Source organism: Clupea harengus, chromosome 6 (genome assembly GCF_900700415.2).
Source record: "Clupea harengus chromosome 6, Ch_v2.0.2, whole genome shotgun sequence".
NCBI lineage: Eukaryota > Metazoa > Chordata > Actinopteri > Clupeiformes > Clupeidae > Clupea > Clupea harengus.
Genome location: NC_045157.1, coordinates 22014437 through 22040065, shown reverse-complemented (window position 1 = coordinate 22040065; position 25629 = coordinate 22014437). Strand labels below are relative to the sequence as shown.

The window sequence follows — 25629 nt, the reverse complement described above, 5'->3', positions numbered from 1 at the left end:
CTGTATTGGCCCATCTTGCTAGCATCATCGATGTTGCTGACAAAAACTAGTTTTTGTATGGCCTTTGCTTTCTGTAGGGGGTTTTGGAAAAGCCACTGCGGTGGGGGTCTATGACATAGAAATCAAACTAACAAGCCCATGTTAGCACTGCTATTTATTTGTTTGACATGAAATATGCACCTCATTAAAACTTAACTAAGACTAGGACTTAGACCTAAGCATCTTCTCACACATTACACATCTTGTTTTGTGCGTATGAGCAATGAAAATGTTTGACTTGACTTCCACGTGGGATTCAAAATAGGCCTATTAGCACATTGGCTGGGGCATGCTGTTTATTGTGATTAGAATTGAACTGATAAGCATTTCACAGACTGTGATTGAAAAGACTCCCTGGAACCTGGGCTTTTTTTCTGTTCATTTCTTTATAAATGATGTGAATGAATGACTGGTGAATCTGCTGGACTCAATCAAACTTCACCTGCTGGCTAAGGGGGCAGAGACTATAAATAGTCTGCTCCCCTGGCAGTTCACCTTTTTCAACTCCCTGCCAGTACTCCACCGTATCCTGAAGTGTGCGTATTCCAGTTAACGTGAGTGGTCAATTCAATTCATCCTTTTGATTGTTTAATTTGTATGCCTTTGTGGTGTCTTTTGTGACATGTGCTATGTTGACCAATTCTTTTGTTCTCAGACATGTGCCAGGAGCCATGTAGGATTGTTTGTTGTTTGATTGACCACTCCGTTATTTAATTTAATTGTATTGTTTCTTTGTTTATGTTTTTGATGCAGCACACAGAATAAATATCAAGCTTACAAAAAGGAAATAAAACGACTGGTGTTACATCCAACCTGCCTTCTCCCTTGCATCATTTTCTCACTCCACTCCTTGCCGTTCGGGTCTTCTGACCGAGACTCTGTCAACATCTCCCAACATCCACTCCCCCCGAACCACATCACCCCTACAGTTCCTTCAGTGATGTGTCTGTAGCCCATGAGAAGTAGTCTAGGCTAGACTTGACAGAAATAAGACTATTTAGCCTATACAATACCGGACTCATTAATAATGTTAATAATTTTCGTATATTTGTTGGTGTTTATGTTTATTATGTCCACCGTAGTGGAGACTATTCTTGGAGACTATTCCAGGCAAAAAACATTACAATACAAATCATAAAATGCAGTACAGCATGATCAATGTTGGTGAACAAAAACACAGACTTAAAAAAACAACATTTACATTAAAAGTAAAATAATTAAAAAATTACCTAAATACCTAAAATAATAACCTAATCTACTATCATTTCCTTTCTGATTATTGCTGCCTTAAGTTATCTTTTGAAATCACATTTATTTCTTGTTCGAGTCAAATATGAGGGGAGCACATTCCAGTATGCAATGGCTCTGTACATTACTGTTTTCTTAAGTGCATTGGTTCTGGGTAGAGGAAAAGTAAAGTGACCACTTAGTGCCTGTCTAGTATTAACCATGTCTCTCATTTGCAAGTGATAGCTGTAAAGACAAACTGACAGGTTTCTGTGAGGCATACACATTATTTAAAAACAGAATAAGGCTGCATGCCAGTCTTCATCCACCCTCATCCATGACAGCCTGGCATGCATAGCATCCACACTACTCTTAACAGAGCAGTTTTTTTTTTCAGATCTGTCCTGAGAGCATATTTAGAACCAATTACCATGCATTTAGTTTTTAAGACATTCAACTTCAGCTTATTGTCAAGTGCTAAATCAGAGACATTATGATAAACAAACTATGATTTCTTCCACATCTACACAAACAACCGATGTAGACCTAACGTGAATTAGCCTAACTTTCTGTTTCTGTTTCTTTCAGCTGATCCATGTCCGTGATTAGAGGCGTCTCTGGCACGGAACGCCTGTTGGTGTAAACTCTATATGACCCTAAAGCGAGAAGGGAAATTCCCATAAAAAGGCTTCGCTCAAACGCCTAGCTGATCAGCACAAAGTTTCAACACAACACTTTGACACGTAGAAAACACTGTAGTGAAAACACTGCTGGGTGAATATAAGAACTGGTAAACTGTGAAGAGAATTCTGATTAGAGTTTGTCCTAAAAACATGTCCATATGGTATGGGAGACCGTACAGGTTGCATATCTACTTTCCTTTCTATAAAAAAAGAAAACACTATTTCCGTATCCGTTTGTAAACACTCTCAATTCTAATATTCTAGCGAAGAAATTTAAATAAGTTCATTAATAATAGTGCCCTTAAGTTAAGATGAAGATCAAGGCTGATAACTTGGCATAGATTGTTTGTGTGTAGACTACTCTCACCAAGCTCAACGCACGAAATGAGGGGAAACCAAGGAGATTAAGAAAAAAAGTCAGCAGACGAGCCCAGGACAAGGGGATTTCTGTAGACATGCGAGCAGCCAATGAAATTGCACATTAACATGTGTCAGTGCCGTGCGGAGCAGGGGATGTCCGCGACAGTATTCCAAACTAAACAGTCGCTCTGAAGTTAGAGGGGTGATCTCATACTCCTGCGAAGAGGTGTTAATGTAGGGCCGTGGAGTAGGGCAGTATTCTGTGCTCTGCGAATATTTAGCCTATATGATTTCGTTATTCATGTGAGGATCTGAAGGATGTCTCATCTTGGCCAATTGCCTCAAATCGAAGAGGGGGAGATTCTGAACTTGACCAAAGTCTCATCCAGCGCAGGAGCTTGCCTGCGGGGTCGGTATTGCAGGACAGGGCGACTTGTAGCTGTGAAACTCTTGCCGAATCCTTCTACGTCTCAGAGGTAAAAGTAAGCTCCGTATGCAAAAACTTGTTGGATAAACACCTGTACACCTGTTATGTAGGCTTTAGCCTGTAAATATATTACAGAAACGGCATTTTCTCTCATGGACAAGGTAGATGTTACATTGATGCTAGGTTTGCAGCTGCTCAAAGATGCAATTTCTCATTATGCTGTTTCCATACAGGAAATGTTTGAAGAGGTTGAGAAGTGACCAGTAAGAAGCTGACATATTTTTAATAGCCTGTGTTTGTGTGTACACTTTGACTTGTTGTCAGAGGTGATTGGGTGAAGCAGGAGAAGAACACCTCGCAGTCACACCATGTGTATTCGGAGAGAGTTTTGGTTCCGCTTGGAGTGTATCGGACCCGTTTTTTGTCAGGTCTGGTGTGGGAATGGATGGCCGAGGGAGCACTGCATTCACTACTATATGAGGTATTCATAGCCTCCTATCACTGCTCTGGCTTTGTGATCTTGTATTTCTAAAAACAGGCTAATCAAGAGTGTGTTATATACAGCTATGCCAATGTTTCAATGTTGTGTTTAGCCCAGTTGTGTGTAACAAAGCACATAAGAAAACCTAAAGGAAATACACCATTACAAATTGTACAAATCATTACACAAACCAAAGTGATGTATTTGTGAAAAAAACATCTGTCTCTCTCTCTTTCAGACAAAAATGTACCCTGAATTTCCTGTTTGCCTTCGTCTGCGGATCCTCTCTGACATCGCAGAGGGCCTGTCACACCTCCACTCAATCCACCTCCCTCACCTGGCTCTCAGGGCCACTCATGTTCTCCTAGACCAACATTACCGTGCTAAGGTACTGATTCAGACAGTTATTTAAGAAATATGTTAAGAGTTTTCCAAGGCAAAACATTCATTATATTCAGTAATGTATAACTCTGCTGTGTTTTCTGTATTTGTGTGTGTGTTATTTGTCCAGTTATGTGATTGGGGGCTGTCAGAGTTGTACCCGTGTGAAACGGTCCGGCCATGTTACAGAAACTTGGCCTATTTATCACCAGAAGCACTGCAAGGGACTGGGAGCTCACTGAAGACAGATATATACAGGTGAGTTATGGTGATCTATTTGATTATCTTATGCACTTCCTCTTCTGTGGTGGAACATTTGAAATATAGCAATGACCTACTGTGTCGATGTGTGAAGGCCAGTCATAGTAGTGCTAAATATAATTCACACACAACCATCAAGCACCAAGCATCTGCCAAATTCAGGGGACTTTAGAGGGAGTTTATCAGGTGTCCTAAGACACTCACATACATGTGCCTGGACATTTTTTTTATGTTCCAAAGAGTTCTTGTAAAAGTTTGAAATGGGTATTCTGAAAAAGTCAGTATTTGTTTTTCCAGAGTTTAACAAAGCTAACTTGACATCACAGAGAGCTTATCAGTATTTAAACAGTGCGGTTCAGTAAAGCGTATGTCTCAATAAATCACTGTGTTCTTCCTCTAGTTTGGGTGTCCTTATTTGGGAGACATTAAACAGACGACTTGCTTCTGAAGGTATGCAGACTTACCAAGTCTTATCTGTACATGTGTACAGGTATGTGTGTCTTGTAACTGTGTTTTAGAGTATATAATAAAGACTCTTTATGTGTCATGTATCAGTTTATCACTCTCTCAACGGTATGATACAAGACTGCCTTCAATGAATCCTTTTGCTTGCTGTGTATGTCTGGGATAGAGTATTAAGACCGCTTTATACTCGCTTTTTATGCAGAAACTTAAGCACGTAAGATACATAAAGACCGCTTTATACTCGCTTTTTACGCAGAAATGTAAGCACGTAAGATACATAAGAGCCCCTTGCGCAGTTACGTAACCCCTCTTCCGTTTCTTAAACATGCTTGCGGTGTATGTCCTTATTTCAGATTTTGTACAGCTGCAGATAATGTTGCATGGCACAGAGCAAAGCTTGGAAGAGGGATCAGAAAGCAATTTGTTGCCGTTGGATACACCCAATGTCCATGCCCTTACTGAGCTTGTTATGAGTTGCTGGAACGGTGACCCACAGAGACGTCCATCTGCGGAAGGTGAGCAAGAAGTACTGGTTTTGGTTAGGTTGACCTTTATTTATATAAATATAAAAATGTTGTTACCTTAAGGGTTATTTTGAGACACTTCTTCTGTCTGTGTGTGTGTGTTTAGACTGCATTCTGGAGCTGAGGAAAGCCTTGCTGGCTTTTGATCCTGTGGCCCCAGTGAAAGCTGCTCTTCACTTGAAGGAGTTTAAGGTGCTTATGATATCTTCTTACACTCAGAACTACATTATCAGCAATCACAGCAATCCGGCTGAGAAATCAGACAGGCCTGAACACGCCAGGGTTTGTTTTGTTGTTGGAGATTCATTATGCCTGTAGTTTGAAAGTTCTTAGGGAAACTGGTCTGAGCATAAGAGCATAACAGAATATTTTTCTTTTTCTTTACTCCAACCAGAAGAGGGCGCTGATGAACTGTAAAAACTCACCAGCCTGGGAAATTCCCATTGAGTTGAACAATCTTGAGGTAAACAAGCAACTGCCTACTTATGTAAAGTGAAACAGATTCTGCTATGTTTCTTCACGTAACAATGCTAGTCTTCTATTGTAGCATAAAATCAATATAAATTTTACAATCAATCAACCTTAATTAATTCAATGAAAAATGGCATTGTGTTTGCTCAAAAGATCTCAGGTGACTACAAGTACATGCATTCCAAAACACTGCCCATGGATATTCCACGGCCTCACCCACAGACTCCCACGTCTGCTGGGAGCAGTCCTAGCAAAAGCTCTCCTCTCCCTTCACCACCCAGGACTGGCCACCACATCAGATCCTGCTTCGGCAAGTGCTTTGGTTTATTTACTTTTTAATTTACAAATCAGAAGTGTCCTTCTTCCATCGCTTTGAGTTCATTTGAGTAACACTTTATAAGCTCTCTGAGGGAACAGCTACTTTTATAACACCAAATACTAGGTGTCAGATTATTTATGACCCAAGATGATACTAAACAAGCTTTATTAATTTATTGCGGACAGGGAATTGTAAGATAAGTGTTATCTTGCTCAAACCACAGGCCTGCCATCAAGCTCAGTATGTGATATGTCACTGTTCAGCCAGACCAAGTTTGTGTTATTTGACATTCTCATATTGGAATCTGTCATTGTCAACAAAGACGCACTTCAATCCCCCTGTGTTCAGTTCCCAGCACATACACTTACACGACATGTAATTTGCCAACCACTTGAGTCATTGTATCTCTGAAGAAGATGGCAAGGACACAACCAATTTATTAGAGAGGCTCCATAGGCGTAGCTTCTAATGTCATGCATGAAGGGGTTGGGGTGGATACCCCCATTATATTTTCCCTACCGCACAGGACAGTATTGCTTACAGACAGAAATATCAGAAAATACAAATATACAAATTACTAAATGGATAAGGAAGACTCACAGCCTGTTATGCAGAGGGCTGTCATAATTATGAATGTCAATTGGTTCAGCCAGTGTCTTTGTCATGTCTTTGTTGTGCACTGAATATTTTAAGTGCTCGTCTTTTCATTTCCCCTTTATAGACCTTACTGCCCTGCTTATGTTTTCGAAACCGTGTGTATTACTTGGTAGGTCCTCTGGGAATGAAAATAACTTCATAAGTCCTTGAAACTATAAGGACCTTATTCATTCAGTCTGTAAACAATTGATAGTGCTAGTTTATTTCTGTGTGGAGAAAAAAAAAACTCTAAATGAGTTACTTTTTATGAAAATGTATCTTCAAAGGCCACTGCGATTTCTCTGTCTACAAGCCTGACAATATGTGAAGGCTAAAATGAAACACAGACTCATGCAAAAAATACAGGTGTCCAGTAGGTTCCTCATTTGTTAGGCAAGGTATTGAATGTTCTGTTTGTGACTGCAGTGTAATGAAATTGTGTGTAATGAAGTACGGTTTCAATGAAGTTGTTTTTCTCTGTCTCAGGTGGAATGAACCAGGCCTCACCATGTTCAGAATCTCCCAGTAGCCCTTGTGTCCTTGGAAACCACAGAGTCCAGTTGACTGGCAGAGCTTGGCCAGCATCTCCCCCTCCCCACAGTCCCTCTCCCCCTTCGAAGAGTCCTTCTCCACCCAGCTCCAGCTCTATTCCCATGCAGCCCACTCATCCCCAGTCCAGATCCAGATCTAGGAACCACCAAGGTGAGTCTCCAGCAATGACACCCACTATGTATTGCTGCCGCCATGCTTGGCTAAGTCTTGTGTTTTAGGTAGCAACAACACAGGTAGTAATTATTAAGACCCTCTCACATTTATTATTTCATTTTGGCTACGGCTTCATGATCTTACATTGTCTTTTTCTGTGCCAGGCTAATCCATGACAAAAGTTTGTTTTGAATGGAAATGAACATTCAAAACTCAGTTCAGGTCAAGGCTTATTACAAGTCAGGGAATACTGTCCTGTCAGTGAGTTGATAGTCAATGCTTGGTCGGTCGAACAGAGAAACGTGTTCACACACACACACTCTGCTGCTTTGTCTCCGCGAAACACAACAAAAAAAAGTGAAAGGTTATAAACATGGTGGCAGGCCCCTGGTGTGGCCCTGGCCTTGGGTGATGCTTGTGCACTGTAAGCAGTTCTGTGGGGCAGCACTCGCTCACTCTCTCTCTCTGCCTGGCTTCCTGCTCGGCTGTGTCTCCACAGCCTTATCTGTGCCCATTTCACTTCCTCCCTCGAGAGAGTGTTTCTCTCCAAACTTCTCAGACTGAGTTGCTTTTGACCTAATGAAGCAGAACGTTGGTTTGGATTTTTTAATTTTGCTTGTATGTGAGTAGTAAGTCTGAATTCCCATGTCTGGCACGATAATAATCGTTACTTCATAAACCGCCATATGAAGTCACCAAAGGTTCCATTTCCTTCCATTGCCCACCAGATGTCACCCTGTATTTGCTGTCTCAAATAACGCATCTTATCATGAAATATAACAAGATATGAAAATGTGACAATATCGCAAGGCTGAGAGCACAGAAAACTGAAGATTGTCAACCCAGAGTTGCAATAAAGCATCGGTTCCCAAACTGGGGTACGCATACCCCCAGGGGTAAGCGAAGTGGTTCAGGGGGTACTCGGGGAGAAAATTTCCGTCATTTTAAGCCATCAATCTACCTCTGGGTGAACAAAATGAGCCGAAACGCAATAAAACTAAAAGGTGAAAAGGAAAACTTTATTTTTAAACGGGGGGGGTACGTAGCTGGAGATTAAATGTCTGAAGGGGGTACGGGACTGTAAAACGTTTGGGAACCACTGCAATAAAGTATTCAAAAATATATGTTCCCATTGGTTGACTATAAATAGGTGTCAGTAGGTTTGTCTTACTGCCCCTTTGACATTTGACCTTTCCCTGCCACCCCCAGGCCTGCCTGGCTCTTCTACCCCGCGGCGTGTGAGTTGCCGACGCCTGCTGCTCGAGAGGCGTGAACTCATCATCAGGGGTATGACGGAGGGGCGCCTCAACCACCTGCTGGACGTGCTGCGCTCCAGGCAGGCCTTGAACTACGAGGCCTACGAGATCATCACTGCTGCAGTCACACTGGCGGCGCGCACACGCTCCCTGCTCGACACTTGCTGCTGCCTCGGGGAGAAGGTCGCCGCCCTGGTGGCTGTCACGCTTGGGCTGGTTTCTGCCACCACCACCACCAAAGGGAATACTCAACTGGCTCACTGATCCAAATAGGTTTTGGGAGTGCTGATGTTGACAGTTTTGCCAACTTTATGTGGAAAAATGAAGATGACACAGAAGGAAAAGGTCCTTCTTGTGCCCTTCCTGCTTTTGACTGTGTTAAATTCTAAGGAAAAAGTGATCTTGAACTTTGTGGTCACTCTAAGGACTATTTACAACTATATCTATTTATGTTGAGTTTCTTGTTTAGTTCTCAAAGAAATAACATTTTAATGGAGATTGATGGTGACATGCTGAAGAAACAATGAGAGGAATGTTGTTCTAAACATTCCAGTGCATTATAGATATGAATCTTGTTTTAGGTCTAGTTGTAGGTGTTTTTATATTCTGAGAATGCAAACAAATTGAAATTGCAATGAAACACATTATATAGAGAAAACAGATACTTACACTCAGTTGCCAGTTTATTTGGAACTCTGAGTTCAAACTAATGCAGTCTAATACACCAGTCCTGAAATACATCTTAGCTTCATGAAGGTTATTCAGTATTTGTTTACACTCATTTATAGAGCTGTTCACTCCATTGTGTGTTTGGAGGCTGCAGGTTGTGGTGCTGTTGAATTGTATTGCAATGCATTGACACATGTTTCTATTAACCACTCAATTTCAATCAGTAAATAACAGAAACACCTTTGTGTTTAATTCAATACAGTTTAATAGCATCACAACCCACATCCACCAAAATGATCGCACAGTTGAATCGCCACCTTTCTTAAACCATTTCAACAGAAACTGAACATTATAACAATCATGAAGGGGGATGTATTGAAGGGCTGTTGTATTAGGCTGCATTAGATTTCGCTAGGTGTACCAAATAAGCTGTCAACTGAGTGTAGAGTGTACATGAATTGTGCTGAAGGATGTCCTTTCTTCATGGCTTTAGAATTGCATCATCATTGGAAGTCTTAAAGGATGCAGTCCGCAATTCGATTTCAGTTTTACAAAAGGTTGTTGATTAATCAAATGATACCCCTCCCTTCCGTTATTCTGAAGTGACAAAAAGTGTATTGAATTACAATTGCGGACTGTATCTTTAAGCATGTTTATTTTTGACAACAACATACCGCACCTTTATTTTGAACACAGAAAAAACACAGGCTCTAAAACACTATTGAAACTGTGTCAATGGATCTGATCACATTTTAACCTGATAACATTTGTTTTTATTTGCTACCTGTATGCACCATACACTTACAACTAATAGAGAGATGGTGGAAGTATTTAATCAGTGAAGGTGTGAACACTACTATCCCAGTGAAGTTGGAGGACACTTTAAGAACAACCGAAACCCACCACTTTTGAAGCTTACAAGTCTGTCTATGCCAGATGGTCTTTTGTGAGTGACTTGTTATCACCTGATTCATTACATCAGTTGATGTAGTTGTCCCACATACAAACAAAACATATTTAATTGTTCATAGGTTTGGAGATAGACTATCTATCTGTAGTTTTTATAAAACAATTATATAATCTCTGAATGCTGACCAATTTCCTATCCAGTTTCAAATACATTTTATATTCTGTTGTGTTAATTGTTTTACATTATCAAAAGGATGACTATCAGTTATATAAACATTTTTGTGCTTATCTAATGTGAGAGTGAAGCTGAGTAGCCTTTCTTTTGCTATCTTTATGAATGTCCCCGCTGAGTTATTATTACATAATGCATAAAATCAAGGTTGATTTGTATTGTGCATTTTATATTTTAAAGTAAACATCTCATAATATATTCACATTCTCTTTCATTGGTTTTCTTGGTTTGGGCCTCAACTACATTTTCTGTTAAAAGTTATGTTGGTCCCCTTCCATGCCACTGTCTTCTCACAGCATGTGTCTAATTACATGTGGGAGCCTGTAACTGAACTAGACCTACTTCTTACTAAGTACTTAGTCAGAATGCTGGCCCTTTCTGGGGTTATAGGTTGTGCGTGATTGTCTATCCTCTCTAAAATAATGTGGGTACCAAATCTAACTTCCAAGGGAAAGGTGAAAGTATTTGTCTTGTGTAGTTTAATCATGTAAATGCAGTATTTCCACTTACTGTATAGCCACAGTGACATTTACCATTCATTTACCCTCTTCATTATAACTCTTATCCTTCTGAGAGTTCATCTCATCCAAAGTGTAAATGTGATTAACATGGTGTGTTGACAGTAAATCCGCTGCGAGTCGGGGTCCTATTCGTCCCGTCGGGATTTATTTTCTTATACTGACCAGCGGACTATATATTATCCCTTACATACATACTAGCACACTTTGGTGGGTTGGATTTGCTGAACTAAGATATTGGAGTGCGTTTAAATTAAATGAATGTGGGGCAAAACCCCGCCCATGGGTGGTGTTCTACAGATCAAGACAATATTTATCCAGCCAGGCGCAGGTAGTCCAGTGGTAAAGCTCGTTTAGAGGAAGCATATTCTCAGATCTTCTTCTATGTTCCATACGAGGTGGCCTTGAAATTAAACGACGGCATTGCAAGATTGTTTTTTTTTTCCCACGTGAATAGAGTATTGCCGGCGTCACGTGACATTTTTGGAAATTGCCTTCAATGCTATGTGATGGCTTGGTGATGCTCCTGGAGAAAAACATCTTGGGACCAGTCGAGAGATAAGCGAGCTGTATCAAGGTAAGGTGGTTTCTGGAAGATATGTTATCTTAACATGTATGACCAAATGCATTAAGGCGACGCTTTCGTTTAGCAATTGAAAACGGACGGATCGTCTTCCCACTAAACCTGCCATTGAAAAGTAATTGAAAGGCTCTTTTCCCAGTTCATCCAATCGCTAGGCTATATTTTAGCTTCTAGTTAGTTACATACCATACATTGTTGTACATTGTGTTGTGTCGATAACGTCAAAAATTGTTGCATTTGTTTTAACGATGGCCTACGTCAATAACAAACAGGATGTCGCAGTGTCTGAACTGGACTGGGAATAAAATCTTGATATACGCTGTCCCACAGTCTGATTGGGGGAATTGTCCCACTGCTGTGTGTCCTGTGTTATATCGTGGTAGATTAGGCCAGTATTGTCTCTTGGTCCTATTGGCAGTTGTGCTGCTGACTGAGTGTCAAGAGTGTAGGCTATATGACTTGGTTTCAGTAGACTGTAAGTATATGTATTTAAACGTCTCAGACCCCAGTGGTCGGGCTACTTGCGCTTGTACGCTTAATTGCGGCTATGGTTCATTTACACCGTCTCGAAATAAAGACTAGGCTACTTGCAGAATCGAGTTATTTATTGTTCTGTGCTTTAGCCTCACTATTTCTCAGCTGACAGAAGAGTATTCCTGCTCTGTTTTTCCTTAACGATTAGAGGAGGGGGCAAATGACGCTCAGATGACTCACCGAAACTTGGCTTCTGAAACAACAAAGTAGACGATATGGTCCAAGAGCATAGGTCTACTTGTTATACGACTGATTAATGTAGTCTGCCACGCGGTTGAGTAGGGTCAGAAAAGTCTAAAAGAACGATAGTCTCTGTGTTAGATCTTTTGTGGTTTGTTCAGGCTGTAAATTGGACGGGCTGCGGTTTCCTTTGTTTGTGTGGCTTTAAAGGCTATCGTTATGTCCGGTGCACATTAAGGCTACAACTATGACTAGATTATGTTTGTCATTCTTTCCCCTGCTTTCTTTGACTTTCTCAAGCCACCACCTACATTTTTCATCTCATTTTCAATGTTTTGGTCAGTTGTGGGTGAGATTACATTGAGTCGTTTCTTTTTGTTCACATTTCGAAATTAATGAACTTTAAAAGGAAGATAACTGTGGTAAAAAGCATTGAATGTAGAGCTGTCCAGTAAAGTCTCTTACCTTTCCTTGGACGGATTCTATTTAATTACTTTACTGCAGAAGTTGCCTAACTCAAGCTTTTGTGGTATTACTACGTTTCTAAGTTTGAAAGTAAATAACAAGTGCTGCCTGGTTAACCAGTTATTTTACCAGGATAAATTTGGCGGAAGGATTTTACCTAGTGGTCAGAATGCCGTTTTGTGTGCCCTGAGATGTCATGGTTGCGCTTTTAAAAACAAAACCTCGCTCTGAGTTCGGCATAAAAGCCTTAGCTTTGAAAAGTCGGCTAAACCATTGATTCCGAAGACGTGTATTTCAGACACAGTTGTTTTACAGTAAACATTTGTACATCAGATGGATGATACAATGTGAATTTACTTCAAATGTTTTTGGAATGCCTGGAATACTACGTTTAGACGGCTGATGATCCAACTGAGCGATGGCTCAAAGAGCGTAACCGATAATCAGGAAGAGCAGTACTGCAAAACAGCTAGTGAAATTTAAGACTGTACAAAACAATGCAATGTAAGCTGCTAGGTCAAGGCTACTGCAGTGTAGGGTTTCCAGGAACATGTCTGCGCTCTTTGTTCTGATATATAATGTCCCATAAGGAGATAACTTTTTGTGAAGTTAGTATCCTGTTTGAAGGAGAACTTGGGCGAGCTTTAAAGAGTGTGGTGGAAGACCAGACTATTTTTCCATATTGAATACAATTTAACATTTATGATAATTGTGTAGTGTGAGCATTCAGTTCATACTGTATTTGACACATGGTTAACACATAGCATGATTTATCATGAACTGACTTCACACCTAGGTGAACACATTAGACAGAAGTTGAGATGTCACATGATGACGAGTAGGAGCCTTAGCTTAGGAAACGTTAGATAATTGGCATGCATGATTTTGTTCACTTGGATGCTCTTTCCTTGATTGCCTTCATTTGAAGATTTCGGCTACGTTAGGCCCTTTTTGCCATGTTTTGTGTAAAGCCAAAAACGTTACAGTTGTACATGGAGGTGTTTGTAAATCGTTCATTCACTGAATTACTTCATATGAAGTTACTTGAAGCAATGTGTTTTTAGAACTACTGTATTAACATTTTGATATACATACTCTGCAGGGGGAAAATATTTCTGAGCGCTTTAATCTCTACCTAACTGTACTAACCGATCAGGAAACATCCAAAGAGACATCTCTGACAGCAAATAACTTGATCACTCACAATAGCTCTAATCTCTCCTCCTCTCTTCCTCTCCTCCTCTCCCCTCCCCTATTTGTCCTTGTGCATTTTGAATGTTTGCTAGGTTGGACAAGTAGCTCGCGCCCATCTCCTTCCTTGTCGTTGGACTCAGCACCCCAGCACAACAGACAGGAATGGAGAACCACAAGGAGTCCAGCAAGCTCAATGGCGGGCCGTCTGAGTCAGGGGCCACGGACTCGGGTGGCTCTGGTCAGCCCAAGGAAAGCATGCAGCTGAAGAAGGAGATCTCACTGCTCAACGGTGTCAGCCTCATTGTAGGTAACATGATTGGCTCTGGCATCTTCGTGTCACCCAAGGGCGTGCTCATCTACAGCGCCTCTTATGGGCTGTCCCTGGTCATCTGGGCCATTGGGGGTATCTTCTCTGTGATCGGGGCACTGTGTTACGCTGAGCTGGGCACCACCATCACTAAGTCAGGTGCCAGCTATGCCTACATCCTGGAGTCCTTTGGGGGATTCATCGCTTTCATCCGACTGTGGACGTCACTGCTCATCATTGAGCCCACGAGCCAGGCCATCATTGCAATCACATTTGCCAACTACCTAGTGCAACCGCTCTTCCCCACCTGTGAGCCACCATATTCTGCCTCGCGCCTCATCGCTGCTGCCTGCATATGTGAGTTCACACTGGTGTGACACTGTTGTCAGAAAGGCCTTATGCTCTTGTATTACAATGCAGTTAATATGTTTTAGTGTTAATTATTGTTACTTATGTAGATTATCATGTTATTGACTTAAAGACATTTGATCACTTTCCAGATAATGATGAAATAATACAGAATTAAATGGTTATATATTCTGCAAACATTAAACAGTGTAAAGGATAGTCATCAAGAAACCGTTGTCTCCTACCATTTAGTAGATGAGAGCCAGTGTTTATCATAAGGAGTACTTAAAAAGTGGGCTTAAGTCATATTCCAAAAATATATTTGATTATTGTACACATAACACAAACTGTACTGCAGATTGGAAACAGCTGTAGATATGAGAAAGTCAAAGAGCCACTGAGCCTGAGAATTAGGTTACCTCAATATAAACACAAGCACTCCCTGAATAGATTTGAACCAGTAATTTCTCACCAGTTGTTAACTGGAGCAGTTTGGGCAGTGGAAAGTCAGTCTGTGTAGAATCCATCATGTCTACTATAGAACATGAACAGGTGTGATGGTCATCAAATTCTGAAGCAGTGGTTAATGATCCAAATCAGCAAGTTTTGTTCTTTCTTGTTTAGGTTTGCTGACGTTCATAAACTCTGCCTATGTAAAATGGGGCACCAGAGTACAGGATCTTTTCACCTATGCCAAAGTCCTGGCTCTCATCGTTATCATCATCACAGGGATTGTCAAACTCGCTCAAGGTAAACTATTGAGGCAAAGCAAGCAGTTTTGCATAGTTGTCCAATTTGTGGCTCAAAACATATTGCTTTGGCTTCTGTGTGTGTGTGTGTGTGTGTGTGTGTGTGTGTGTGTGTGTGTGTGTGTGTGTGTGTGTGTGTGTGTGTGTGTGTGTGTGTGTGTGTGTGTGTGTGTGTGTGTGTGTGTGTGTGGTGTACACCCTGAGAAGCACAGAGAAGCCAAAGCACACAGGTGCATTTTACAATATGTTTTGAGCCCATTAGAATAAAGGCTTTTAAAAATGAACCATGTGAGTACCTTGGCTCTTCTCTATCTGACATCATTTGACCTATTTTGCCAAAGGGCACCCATGAATTTACTTCTGCTATGCACCATCCTCTCTGTTTCCGTTTTTGACATGTCATTCAACACAATTTGATCTATTTCTGTGTTGTGTGTGTGTGTGTGTGTGTGTGTGTATTACAGGAAACACCGCGAACTTTGAGGCCTCCTTCCAGGGCTCATCGACGAACCCAGGGGACATAGCTTTAGCCTTATACTCTGCACTCTTCTCCTACTCTGGCTGGGACACACTCAACTTTGTTACGGAGGAGATCAAGAATCCTGAGAGGTATGTTTCCTTACCATACATATTTTCCACAGACTTACGCTTAACTCATTTAGAGTCGCAGGATTTACAAACAAACCATTACTTATTTGATTCGATTTGACTTAGTTGATGCAACTTCACTCTACATAATTTTGTCAAGATATTGAGAGATATTTTTGTTTATCGTTCAGGTGTTCTTGAATTTAATTGTGTTGAACAGTTAAATAGTTTTTAACAGAAAGGCACACACAGCTATATCTGTGATTGTGAAACAGTGTGATTTTGCTGGTTGCCCTGACTTATATCACTCTGTGATCTTAAATCTCAGGAACTTGCCCTTGGCTATTGCCATCTCCATGCCCATCGTCACTGTCATTTATATCCTGACCAATGTGGCGTATTATGCTGTGCTGGACATGAGTGCTATCATTGCCAGTGATGCTGTAGCAGTGGTAAGTTGTTGTTGTTTTTTTTTTTTCCTTATCTCCTTATCCTAGAGTAACCTCTGATGAACATATGTGAATCAACAGCTAAAATTGTATGGGAGGAAAGGTATCCACTAAGAAAGTTGATGGTTTGCTGTGAGCTTAAATGGATTGCTGTGATTGTGCATGGAAATAATTCGCATGTGGGAATAAGGGAGACTACCAGTAAGCCTAGTAGGAGTAGTAGGAACTCTACAGCACAAGATTACAGGCCATTGAGGTTTGGTGGAATGCAAAAAAAGTGTGTAAGCTTATCTGAGTCATTTCTGCATCGTGTTCTTTTCCACTAGACATTTGCGGACCACACCCTGGGGGTTATGAGCTGGACCATCCCCATAGCAGTGGCTCTGTCCTGCTATGGAGGACTGAATGCCTCCATCATTGCTGCATCCAGGTAGGACTGTGTACATTTACACATTCAAGCCTTATCTGAGAACATGGTCCCCAATCAATCAAAGCCCTCAGCAGTCTTGTCAATAGCTAACTTTGTGTTGATCTGGAGCCAGACAAGCCCGTTATATTTCTGTGCCAGAGCAGCTGAGGAACAAAGCCCTCATTCATAGTCGCATTAAGGAAACGATCATTAAAGTACGTTCTGTGTTGACTGAACCCAAAACACCTGCCTTTCTTTAAGAAAATAATAAATGTCTACCTGAGAGCCCAAGTACATAACAGATAAGGGTCCATTGTCCTCATTTTGCAGTGTCAATTAGGGTTGGTTCTTGTTGTCCACCTTGTAGGCATAATTGTACCCGGAGCTTAAGGCACACGCATGGACAGAGCTCAGCACACCACTGCCATTGTACCTCTAGCTTTATGGTGATGGGTATTGGGCGGGGAAAGGCTTTTATTACTGTTACAGTTGTGGCCCCTGGTAGTGGAGACTCTAAAACGTAATTCTGCTTCGCTGGTTTTTATGGGGACACATTTGCATGGTAAACACCATCTGGAGTCATTCTGCCCAACAGGGCTGTGGGCTTTCTCTTACAGCTCAGACATCTAGAGTTTGAGGTATTTCAGGGAAAGGGTAGATGGATTAATCAGTAAAGTTCAGATGGAAACATGGGTTAGCCATAAAGTAACCCCACAATGTTCCACAGAAATAAGGAAGCATAGACTACATATGACTGATAATACCTTTTGTATAAATGTTCAGTTTATTTGTATTCTTATATCTTACAACCACTAATTATAGCTAACCAGAGAGCAGATTTGTTATGTTATACAGGTGTTCAAGAATGGGCTACTCCTTATGACCCACTAGCTGGGTTTCTATCCAACTTTTTTGCATATATTAAGTGCATTCATGAACATTTGGCTAAAAGAACTGCCAGTCTGTGCACATATCCATCCGTTGTCTTATGCAAATTCAAAATGGACACTAATTAAGAGAGGAGTTGGGAACAGCTGTGGTTTCAAAACATAAGGTTGTCAGGGCAACTTTACCAGAAACACGAAATCGCAACAAATACATTCTTTCCTTCAACCTTAGGTGTGTTATACCCTATTGGGGGGAGCTAATCCAACCCCCTTCCAGCGAATTCATTTCTTATTCGACTGCATGTGAATTTTAAGTTTCTACTCAGGATTTCCTATTGGGATTTTCCAAATTCACATTAACAGGTTGGAGGGTAACCCAGCTACAGCCTGGTTTCTAAGTAGTTTGGGCTTTGTGCATACACAAGTGTAGACATTTAACTTCACAATCATGGTAGCTGTACCTCATTTGGTTTTCTTGAAATGAAGAATGCAATGGCTCCTGTATCAGTGCTCAAGATGTGTTTATGGTGCTGCAACATCATTTTGCAAATCCGTTAGCTCAGTATATACAACTGAGTGTTTTTGTGTAGGTTGTTTCTCTGTAGCTGCCATGTACACTTCTTTCCTTAGTCTGCCTGCTTCTGTATACAGCACTGCAAATCTGTAGCCTAAATATCATGTCTTACAGGCTGTTCTTTGTGGGGGCGCGAGAGGGTCATCTGCCGGATGCCTTGTCCATGATTCACATGGAACGATTCACTCCTGTCCCTGCCCTCCTCTTCAATGTAATGTATTTCTGTGATGTATATTACACATTTGGCTATGAATAGACACATCTGTTGGACAGAGCACAGAGACAAATCCCTGAGCAAAAGTCTGCAGCATGATAGAAACATATTCTTCATGATTTTCTATTGATGAATGTTTGCCAACTACCACAGTATCAAGTGTCAAGGCAGTTATGTCAATAGTCAAAGCTGTTGTGTTTTACAAATTGAAATTAGTAGTACGAATTGAGATGGTGATGCTCTTTTTTTTAAATGCATGCAATGTCAATTCCCCCTTTGGCGCTTGGTGTCCAGGGTCCATAACATAGAATATGTCACCCCCTGTTGGTCAAGTAAATTAATTGTCATTTCCTAAAGAAAATGCTGACCTACCGAAGTTCTAAGGCCTTTTTTTCTTCAGCCATGTCTGAGTTTCTGTGTTTTCCTTTCACCAACAAGAAACAGTGTCATGAGATGTTCCTCCTAAAAGGAACGCAGCATATCTTTAAGTGTTCATCATCATGTTTGATTATCTTTTCTATTCAACAGTGTGCCATGGCACTGATCTACCTGGCTGTGGAGGATGTCTTCCTGCTCATCAACTACTACAGTTTCAGCTACTGGTTCTTTGTGGGTCTGTCTATTGCTGGTCAAATCTACCTTCGCTGGAAGGAACCTGACCGACCCAGACCTCTGAAGGTGAAGAAAAACACTTTTGCCTAGTTTGACTGCTAGGAAGCAGCAGCAGCTACCCACCGATTTGTTGTATTGAAATTGTCGGCAAGTTATCAGTGAATGTCCAGGTGTCGAAAAAACCCAGCTATCTTGGCATTGTGCCAAGTTATCACCATAGGAGTTAAGCTCATCAAATCCTCAGCTGTAAGGCTGCAAACAAGGAATCTTTGACCAGCCTAGTTCACAGACTGGCAGTTTCAGCTAGCTCACTTTGTAATGCTCAGTATTTTCACATACAGAGTTAAGAAAATTGAACTATTGGATTGATGATTAAAGCTAATCCACCTTCCCTTCCTGTGTGTGTTTGCGTGTGTGTGTGTGCAGCTATCGTTGGTGTACCCCATCATCTTCTGCTTGTGTACGGTGTTCCTGGTGGCAGTACCCCTCTACTGTGACACACTGAACTCCCTAATTGGCATAGCAATTGCCCTCTCTGGAGTGCCAGTTTATTTCCTGGGCATCTACACCCCAGAATCCAAGCGACCACCTATCATCACAAAACTACTGCGTGAGTATATATCAGCCTGGCACCTGCCTCCTCAAATCAAAGCCAGCTAAATAAAGTTCACAGATGTCATATTTTTATCAGCCCTTATTAATATGCATTTAGACAAATTTCTTTTGTATGACTTTCAACTGATCCTTTACCAGCTTTGAAGATGCCTTGCAACACAATGAACAGCTGTAACTCACGCATGGCTGTCTTTTAAAGTTTTGGTTTAAAAAGCTGTTTTTCTCTTTTCCCTCCAGATTCCATCACACGTTTTACTCAGTTTACCTGCTTCTGCGTTCTCACTGAGATGGACGTGAGTGAATGAAGCCATGTGTGAACTCACTACAACTACACCAAGTCACTCACTCTACCCGTCCCTAACACTGAGACCACATGAGGAGGAAGGACTCCAAATGGATTTATCTGACTATTTTCTATCAGATTTGACTTGATTATATCACATAAACGTGCACTAATCCACTTTCACCTGGTGGCCTGTACGTCACGGTCTGTTCTTCTGGGGAACATGGAATCACACACTCACCTACATGCAGGTTGCACCCGTTCTGTCTTGCACGAGTCCGTTCATGGGGCCTCAGCCCCTCTCAGGGACGTCATTGGGGAACAGTGATGCTGAACGCCTTAGGCTTCCTTCAGCCAACTGGACTGCTAAACATTGAAGAAACCTGGGGTACTTCAGCCTGCCATATGAAGTGCCAGGGGCCTCTCCCCTCTCAGTGAGGAGAGGGATATGCTGGGTAGCAATTATGTATGGGCGTTATTGGCCATGTGACCATGTTATTATGGACTACTCTTTTGTTTTTTTTAAATAGAACCTCTAAACTTTATTTATGCAGACTGTTTTTAAAGGGGGAAATTATTAGTTTTTACCAGACTTTTAATGTTTTCAGTGTGTATACAGTTTACAGATTGTAATGCAGCCATCTAATAGTATTAATATACTGTGTCCTGTAAATGTGTCTGTTCAGGATTTCTTTGGGACTCTTATTAATCTAGTTTCAAGCCTTAATCTATATGTGAAATCCAGGGAATGGGTCCTAATTACTTACAAAATCCTTTCAATATGCTGTTGTACAAATTCACATTTTGCCAATTTTTTTTTAACTATTTATGTAAGCATCACTTTAATCAGCTTCTTTTAGGTGATGTTAGGCAGAACCGGTTACAAGAATGCAGATCTTGGCATTCTATTCTGATCACTTCTCGCTTACACCCCTTATTTACAAAGTGTGTGTGTGTGTGGACCATCATTATGCAGTATCCATTTTGATGTCCCTCATAAATGGTCAAAGTTGAACTCAAAATAAATTTCAAGCAATAGTTTGCAACAGACATTCTTTTTTCGCTCTTCCTATTGAGTTTTCAGTGTTGATTGTGTCACACTACCAGTGAAGTAGTGAAAAATTGCATGTAAATGCTGTACTGTACTATTTTGTCTGGATATGGTATGCATTTTACTGTGTCGGTCACTATGATGTTCTTCCATTAGTCCCCGGTTATTGTGTGTGTGTGTGTGTGTACGCACACATACTCGTCTCCCACGGTCATCCTCGCTTCACGTTCAAGCTGTTTGATTAGTCTCAACACACAAAACAAAGAACCTGACTGTCCACTGGCTTGCACTTCTCATTTTTATTTGGAGTAAAGATAATTTATTCTACTGATCATTGAAATACTTCACATCTCACCTGTTTGTTAACAATTCCCATTATTTTAATTCTCAACAAAGGGAACGGGAGTCTTTACATATAATCTTCCTAGCGTGAAGTATCTGAGCTGGAATGTCAGATTCCCAATTTATATAATACAGTGAATGCTCTAGGTCTGTGTAATGGTGCAATGTTTGTTATGTTTTTGTCTTCAAAGATGGTTTAACAAATCAACAGCACTAGTAAACTCTTGTAGAAATCTTACTGTGCAGTTTACCACTTAAGCTTTACTATGTACGGAGTCACAAAGCTGCTCTTTGAAATCTTTACATTTATTCTGAATGCTTTATTCTTTTTATATACATCTACATATTTACAAAGGTTTAAAGTGTTTTCAAACCCATACTGAATGGATTTGTCAATACAAATACAACATCAGAACATACGCACAACAAAAAGAGCACTCCACGCTTGCACCAACTTAGACTACTATCATACGCATACTAATACACACACATGCACTTCACCACAACTCAGAAAAAAAAAACACACATCTCACCAACACTCCTTCTCAAACAACAGTGCAAAACAAACCTCACTACTTACACTGCAGAAAAATCTAACACGCGCACACATACACTTTGCACAACATTACCCTCACAAATTCACGCAGTAGAAACGGCCCATCTTTCACACACAGAAGCAAGCAGACAGGAAAGACAAACGGATGGACAGGGCCTCAGTCAGAGTCCAAGTCTTTGTCCCCCTCATCGTCGTCCCCAAGCTCCTTCAGCAGCTCCCTCTGGTACCGCTCCCATGTCCTCCTGCTGTAGGAGTGCTCCTCGTCCCAACACCCTGCAGACACACACAGAGAGAGAGAGAGAGAGTCCCATTAGTCCACCACACAGTTCTGCTCCATCTCAGGTTTAAATGCACAGACATTAGGGGGCTTAATCAGCTCACAGTTCACTACCAGAGAGCAGTATGGACAACAGCTTGCCTGATAAGCTGGCCTTAAGTTGATGTTTGGACCATAAACTGTTCTTCAGAGGCAAATGGATAAGATGCTTTTATAGGGCATAAAAGGTATGTGAAATAGAATTTTAAGATATAATACCGTAATATCCTGACTATTAACTGCACCGTACGTCAACCACTTTACAGTATTTTATGCAATAACCCATAATGGGTTCATGCACAGGCCGCACCCAAGTATGAACCGCAGGTCTGCAGAAAGTTTACAAAATCAATGTATACACCGCGGTTAATAGTTGGGAAATTACAGTACATAAAAACGAGCACTTTTTTGCAACTTGACATAGACTGGTATTTCCAATTATTGCTTTATGTTGGGACCTGTTAGAAAGAAAAGGACTAGTACCTCCAAAGCGCTCCTCTGCGTCACTGCCCACATCACTGTCCCCCTCTTCAGGGTATTCATTCCTCCAATTACCCTCCTCGTTTTCATCATCGTCATCTTCATACACCTCTTCTTCCCAGACAACCACTTCAGGAACCTACACAGAAACATTCAACAAATGAAACACTACATCTCCGAAAACATCTGTGTTTTGGCTTCTGTGTACAACAACATTCACAATCTGGCTTTACTTCAGACAGGGTTCATACACATTTCTATATATACACATATTATCTAATATACAGGTATTTGTGCTTCATCTATTTTTCCTAAACTTCTCCAGGCCTGGAAATTTTCAAATTCCATTCCATGACTTTTCCAGGTTTTTCATGACTGTCTGAATGCGATCCTCACCAACTCATCCTCTGCCTCGTAGGGCCTGACAGACAAGATGTCCTGGATCCAGCCTGCGGCCACAGTCTCCTGGTAGTACAGGTCGTACACATAGTCTTCCTCCTTCTCCCTGTGCTCTGTGCCCACTCCATCCCCAGACACGCTCAGCTTCTCACGGACCATCTTCACAGAGTTGCACAGGATCATCTCCGGATCTGTGACCACCGTCTAAAAAAAGCAGAAGGGAGGGTAAAGCAATGCATCCACAACACCCTTATAGAGTTTAGGATGCTTTCATTAATTTTCGATTTAGAACTGTATCTTGCTTCCATATTGTCCGAGATGGCGATGACACCTCAGGCAGTTTGAGAGAAGCAAGGCAATGCTTTTCCACACCTAGGAAGGGCTTCAGTCACAACAGACAGTTCCCATGGTAATGTGGGGCTTGTGAATTCATCCTCAAAGCCACTACACTAGTATGTGTCTTTACATACAGACTGTTCCTTTTCTAAACATGTTAGACAAAGTGTTTTTAAACTGTTATTTAGAGAGCATTTTCCCAGAACACATTTAGTTATTAATGCAGAACTGCACAATATACCTTAGCTGGAGCTTTGTTATGCTCCTCTTCCTCGTGGATGAGGTCTACCACTTGTACATCTCCCAGAGGGAGGCGCGAGTCCACCTCTGTCTGCACTGTTTCCAGGTCGGCATCCCTTGCCTCCTCAGCAGAGGGAGGCGCCTGCGTCTCTGTGGGGAGCCCGGCTCGGTGACTGGACAGGATCCGGTAGCGCTCCTCCCGCCTGGTGCTCCACTTGGCACTGCGTAGGTCTCCCGTGATCCTCTTGGAGCTTCCCACTGAAGGTCTGAGGGCATGGGCCACCCGTGGCCGTGCCAGTGCCACCTGCACGTGTGGCTGGACTGGAGCATCCTGAGGGAAGAAACAGAGGAGGCTCTGTCTATCACTTGTTAGGTCTTGCAACAGCAAATGGTCGACACACTGGGAATGTAGTCTCTCTCATCAAGCATGCCAGCCTTATTAATATGCATGTACGGGGACAAGAACTTGCAATAAAATGTTTGTGATAGGACTGAATACATTAGTGTTCAGTTTGCATGTTCACAGAGAACACAGAACAGATGTCTTGTGTAGTTCTCTAACAGTTTAGTTATCACTAGAATATATGCAAAATTAGGATAGATTCGGATTTGTATTTTATTTCTCCCACATCATCATTTACTATTATAGTTGTGTGGGGAGTGGTCATGTGCTTCATCAATGTTTATGAGTCAACATAACAGAAATCAGCAGGACCATACATTTAATTTAACTGCCCACGCCGGCACACTTAACAAAATGGCTCTAGGTTAAAGAATATACAAGGTTGTTACAAACAAAAAGATTAGCGTGGTGTTAGTCTTGATGGTACCATTTAACCTGCGCATGTAACATTAACACTTGCCAAACTAAGTGGTAGCGTTAACGTAATTAAACCCATCTAACGTTATTGCGTCATTTCAGATCGGCGACCTAAGTTGTACAATAACGTTAGCCAACATGTTAAAGAACACGGATAAGTTGTAAATTAACCAAATTACCTTACTGTCCTGGATATCCAGCTATCGCTATTTAAGTTAACTGTTTTGTTCACTACAGATGACGTTAGGTAACATATCACCTATCGCTAGCTTAATTAGCCCTACCTAGCAAACAAACATCAGTCAACAGTTATTTAGCTGGTTAGCATGCTAGTTCTTGAAATCACCATTTACAATACCAGAATTGAAATGGTGGAAGACAGAAAAATGCTTCTCAACGTCTACACTTGTTTTTTAAGATTTTGTTTACATGATTAATAACTACTTGCATATTTATACAACCAAATACATCGACTGAATGAGAGGAAAAACTCGCGACATTTTATATCAAGCTAGCTATGATAGCTACCTAGCAGGGTTAACATTACCTGTGATGCTACTGTGGCCACGAGTTTGAACACAGAATTTTCTATCTTCGCATCAGGTTCAGGAACAGATTCTCCGGGAGGCTGTGTTGTTGACTCGGGCCGAATTCTTTTACAAGCCAGTAATAAAGCATCCGCGGGATCAGTTCCCCGCTTCCTTTTCACTCGAAGAATAGTCGTGCTAGGATCCATACTGTCACACAAAGTACGATAGCTTCCTCACGGCGCCAGCTAGGAGGCTACTGTTTACTGCTGATTTGTTCGTTTCTAGTCCGTATGTAGACACTTCTTCTCCTAAATGGTACGTGTAAGGCCTAAATATTGCTGGGGTATTATGCTGCCATCTACTGATTTGGCATACAATTTCCGGTGACTGTTCTGCGCTCTGAGGCAAGGAGCGACACTTGAGATTTACTTGCTCGAAATGCCTTGACTGCTGCAATTGCCGTCTATTGCCGTAGGATGTCGCTTGTGTCCAACACAAGTCCGCAGTGTCTGATGGTGGAATGACATGTTACCTGGCCCTTAGACTATAGCCTACTAAAAACAGAAACCTGTATTAAATTTCGAGTATTCCATTCCAAATCATAACATACTGCATTTCAAACACAACACGTGTGTGCAATGTAGTCTGGAATGTAAGTGTTGAAATGGGTTGGGCCCATACTTTTAGTTTTTAAAGCCTTGTGCCATGCAATGATGTAAACATGTGTGTTGGCCTACACAGACATAGGCCTACTCTTTAAATGAAGGAATGGACAATCAGGCGTTGTGTCTTGCTGTCCAAATACTACAGGCTGAGAACATTCCTAAATAGGCAAACTATGCAAGGCCAACATAATGGTCACAGGATGTATGTAGGTAGGCCTACTCATCATTTTTTATGATTCTAGCCTTCCATGATTATTCTTTAATATTCACGACACTTTTTTGTAGAAATCCATCTTGATAATTGTTGCAAGTGCGTTTGCTTGGGCTTTGGCATTGCAGT

General features: G+C 41.3%; 3 protein-coding genes and 1 non-coding gene across 9 annotated transcripts; 2 read left to right on the top strand and 2 right to left on the bottom strand.

Moving 5' to 3' along the window:
* The first annotated feature begins 2460 nt into the window (after positions 1 to 2460).
* Positions 2461 to 10247, top strand: si:dkey-181f22.4 (receptor-interacting serine/threonine-protein kinase 2). 3 transcript variants are annotated; one of them, XM_031569427.2, is made up of 11 exons: positions 2461 to 2785; positions 3061 to 3217; positions 3456 to 3605; positions 3729 to 3856; positions 4260 to 4309; positions 4678 to 4839; positions 4955 to 5040; positions 5246 to 5311; positions 5473 to 5629; positions 6761 to 6976; positions 8189 to 10247. In XM_031569427.2, the coding sequence occupies exons 1-11, from the start codon at positions 2628 to 2630 to the stop codon at positions 8497 to 8499; spliced, it is 1641 nt and encodes a 546-aa protein (XP_031425287.1). In that variant the 5' UTR covers positions 2461 to 2627; the 3' UTR covers positions 8500 to 10247. The 3 variants fall into 3 exon arrangements, with proteins under 3 accessions (XP_031425287.1, XP_031425286.1, XP_031425288.1); XM_031569426.2 differs by having other exon boundaries at positions 5243 to 5311; XM_031569428.1 differs by having other exon boundaries at positions 2701 to 2791; positions 5243 to 5311.
* A 314-nt stretch (positions 10248 to 10561) lies between these two features.
* On the top strand, positions 10562 to 20595 carry slc7a6 (solute carrier family 7 member 6). Of its 4 annotated transcripts, none has more exons than XM_012834701.3 (10): positions 10562 to 11140; positions 13612 to 14183; positions 14799 to 14924; positions 15388 to 15532; positions 15840 to 15963; positions 16287 to 16390; positions 17945 to 18041; positions 18573 to 18722; positions 19083 to 19266; positions 19509 to 20595. In XM_012834701.3, exons 2-10 carry the CDS (start codon positions 13682 to 13684, stop codon positions 19574 to 19576), a joined length of 1500 nt encoding a protein of 499 aa, XP_012690155.1. In that variant the 5' UTR covers positions 10562 to 11140; positions 13612 to 13681; the 3' UTR covers positions 19577 to 20595. The 4 variants fall into 4 exon arrangements, with proteins under 4 accessions (XP_012690155.1, XP_012690156.1, XP_031425284.1 ...); XM_012834702.3 differs by lacking the exon at positions 10562 to 11140 and adding an exon at positions 11361 to 11621; XM_031569424.2 differs by lacking the exon at positions 10562 to 11140 and adding an exon at positions 11658 to 12209.
* Positions 20596 to 21246: 651 nt separating this feature from the next.
* Positions 21247 to 24958, bottom strand: slc7a6os (solute carrier family 7 member 6 opposite strand). Its single transcript, XM_012834703.3, has 5 exons — positions 24642 to 24958; positions 23276 to 23605; positions 22696 to 22902; positions 22303 to 22438; positions 21247 to 21776 (listed from the first exon to the last, which is right to left on the bottom strand). Exons 1-5 carry the CDS (start codon positions 24828 to 24830, stop codon positions 21661 to 21663), a joined length of 978 nt encoding a protein of 325 aa, XP_012690157.1. The 5' UTR covers positions 24831 to 24958; the 3' UTR covers positions 21247 to 21660.
* Positions 22961 to 23118, bottom strand: LOC116220910. The gene has a single exon (XR_004163947.1). It is a non-coding gene; the product is annotated as a small nucleolar RNA SNORA24 (small nucleolar RNA).
* Positions 24959 to 25629: the final 671 nt, after the last annotated feature.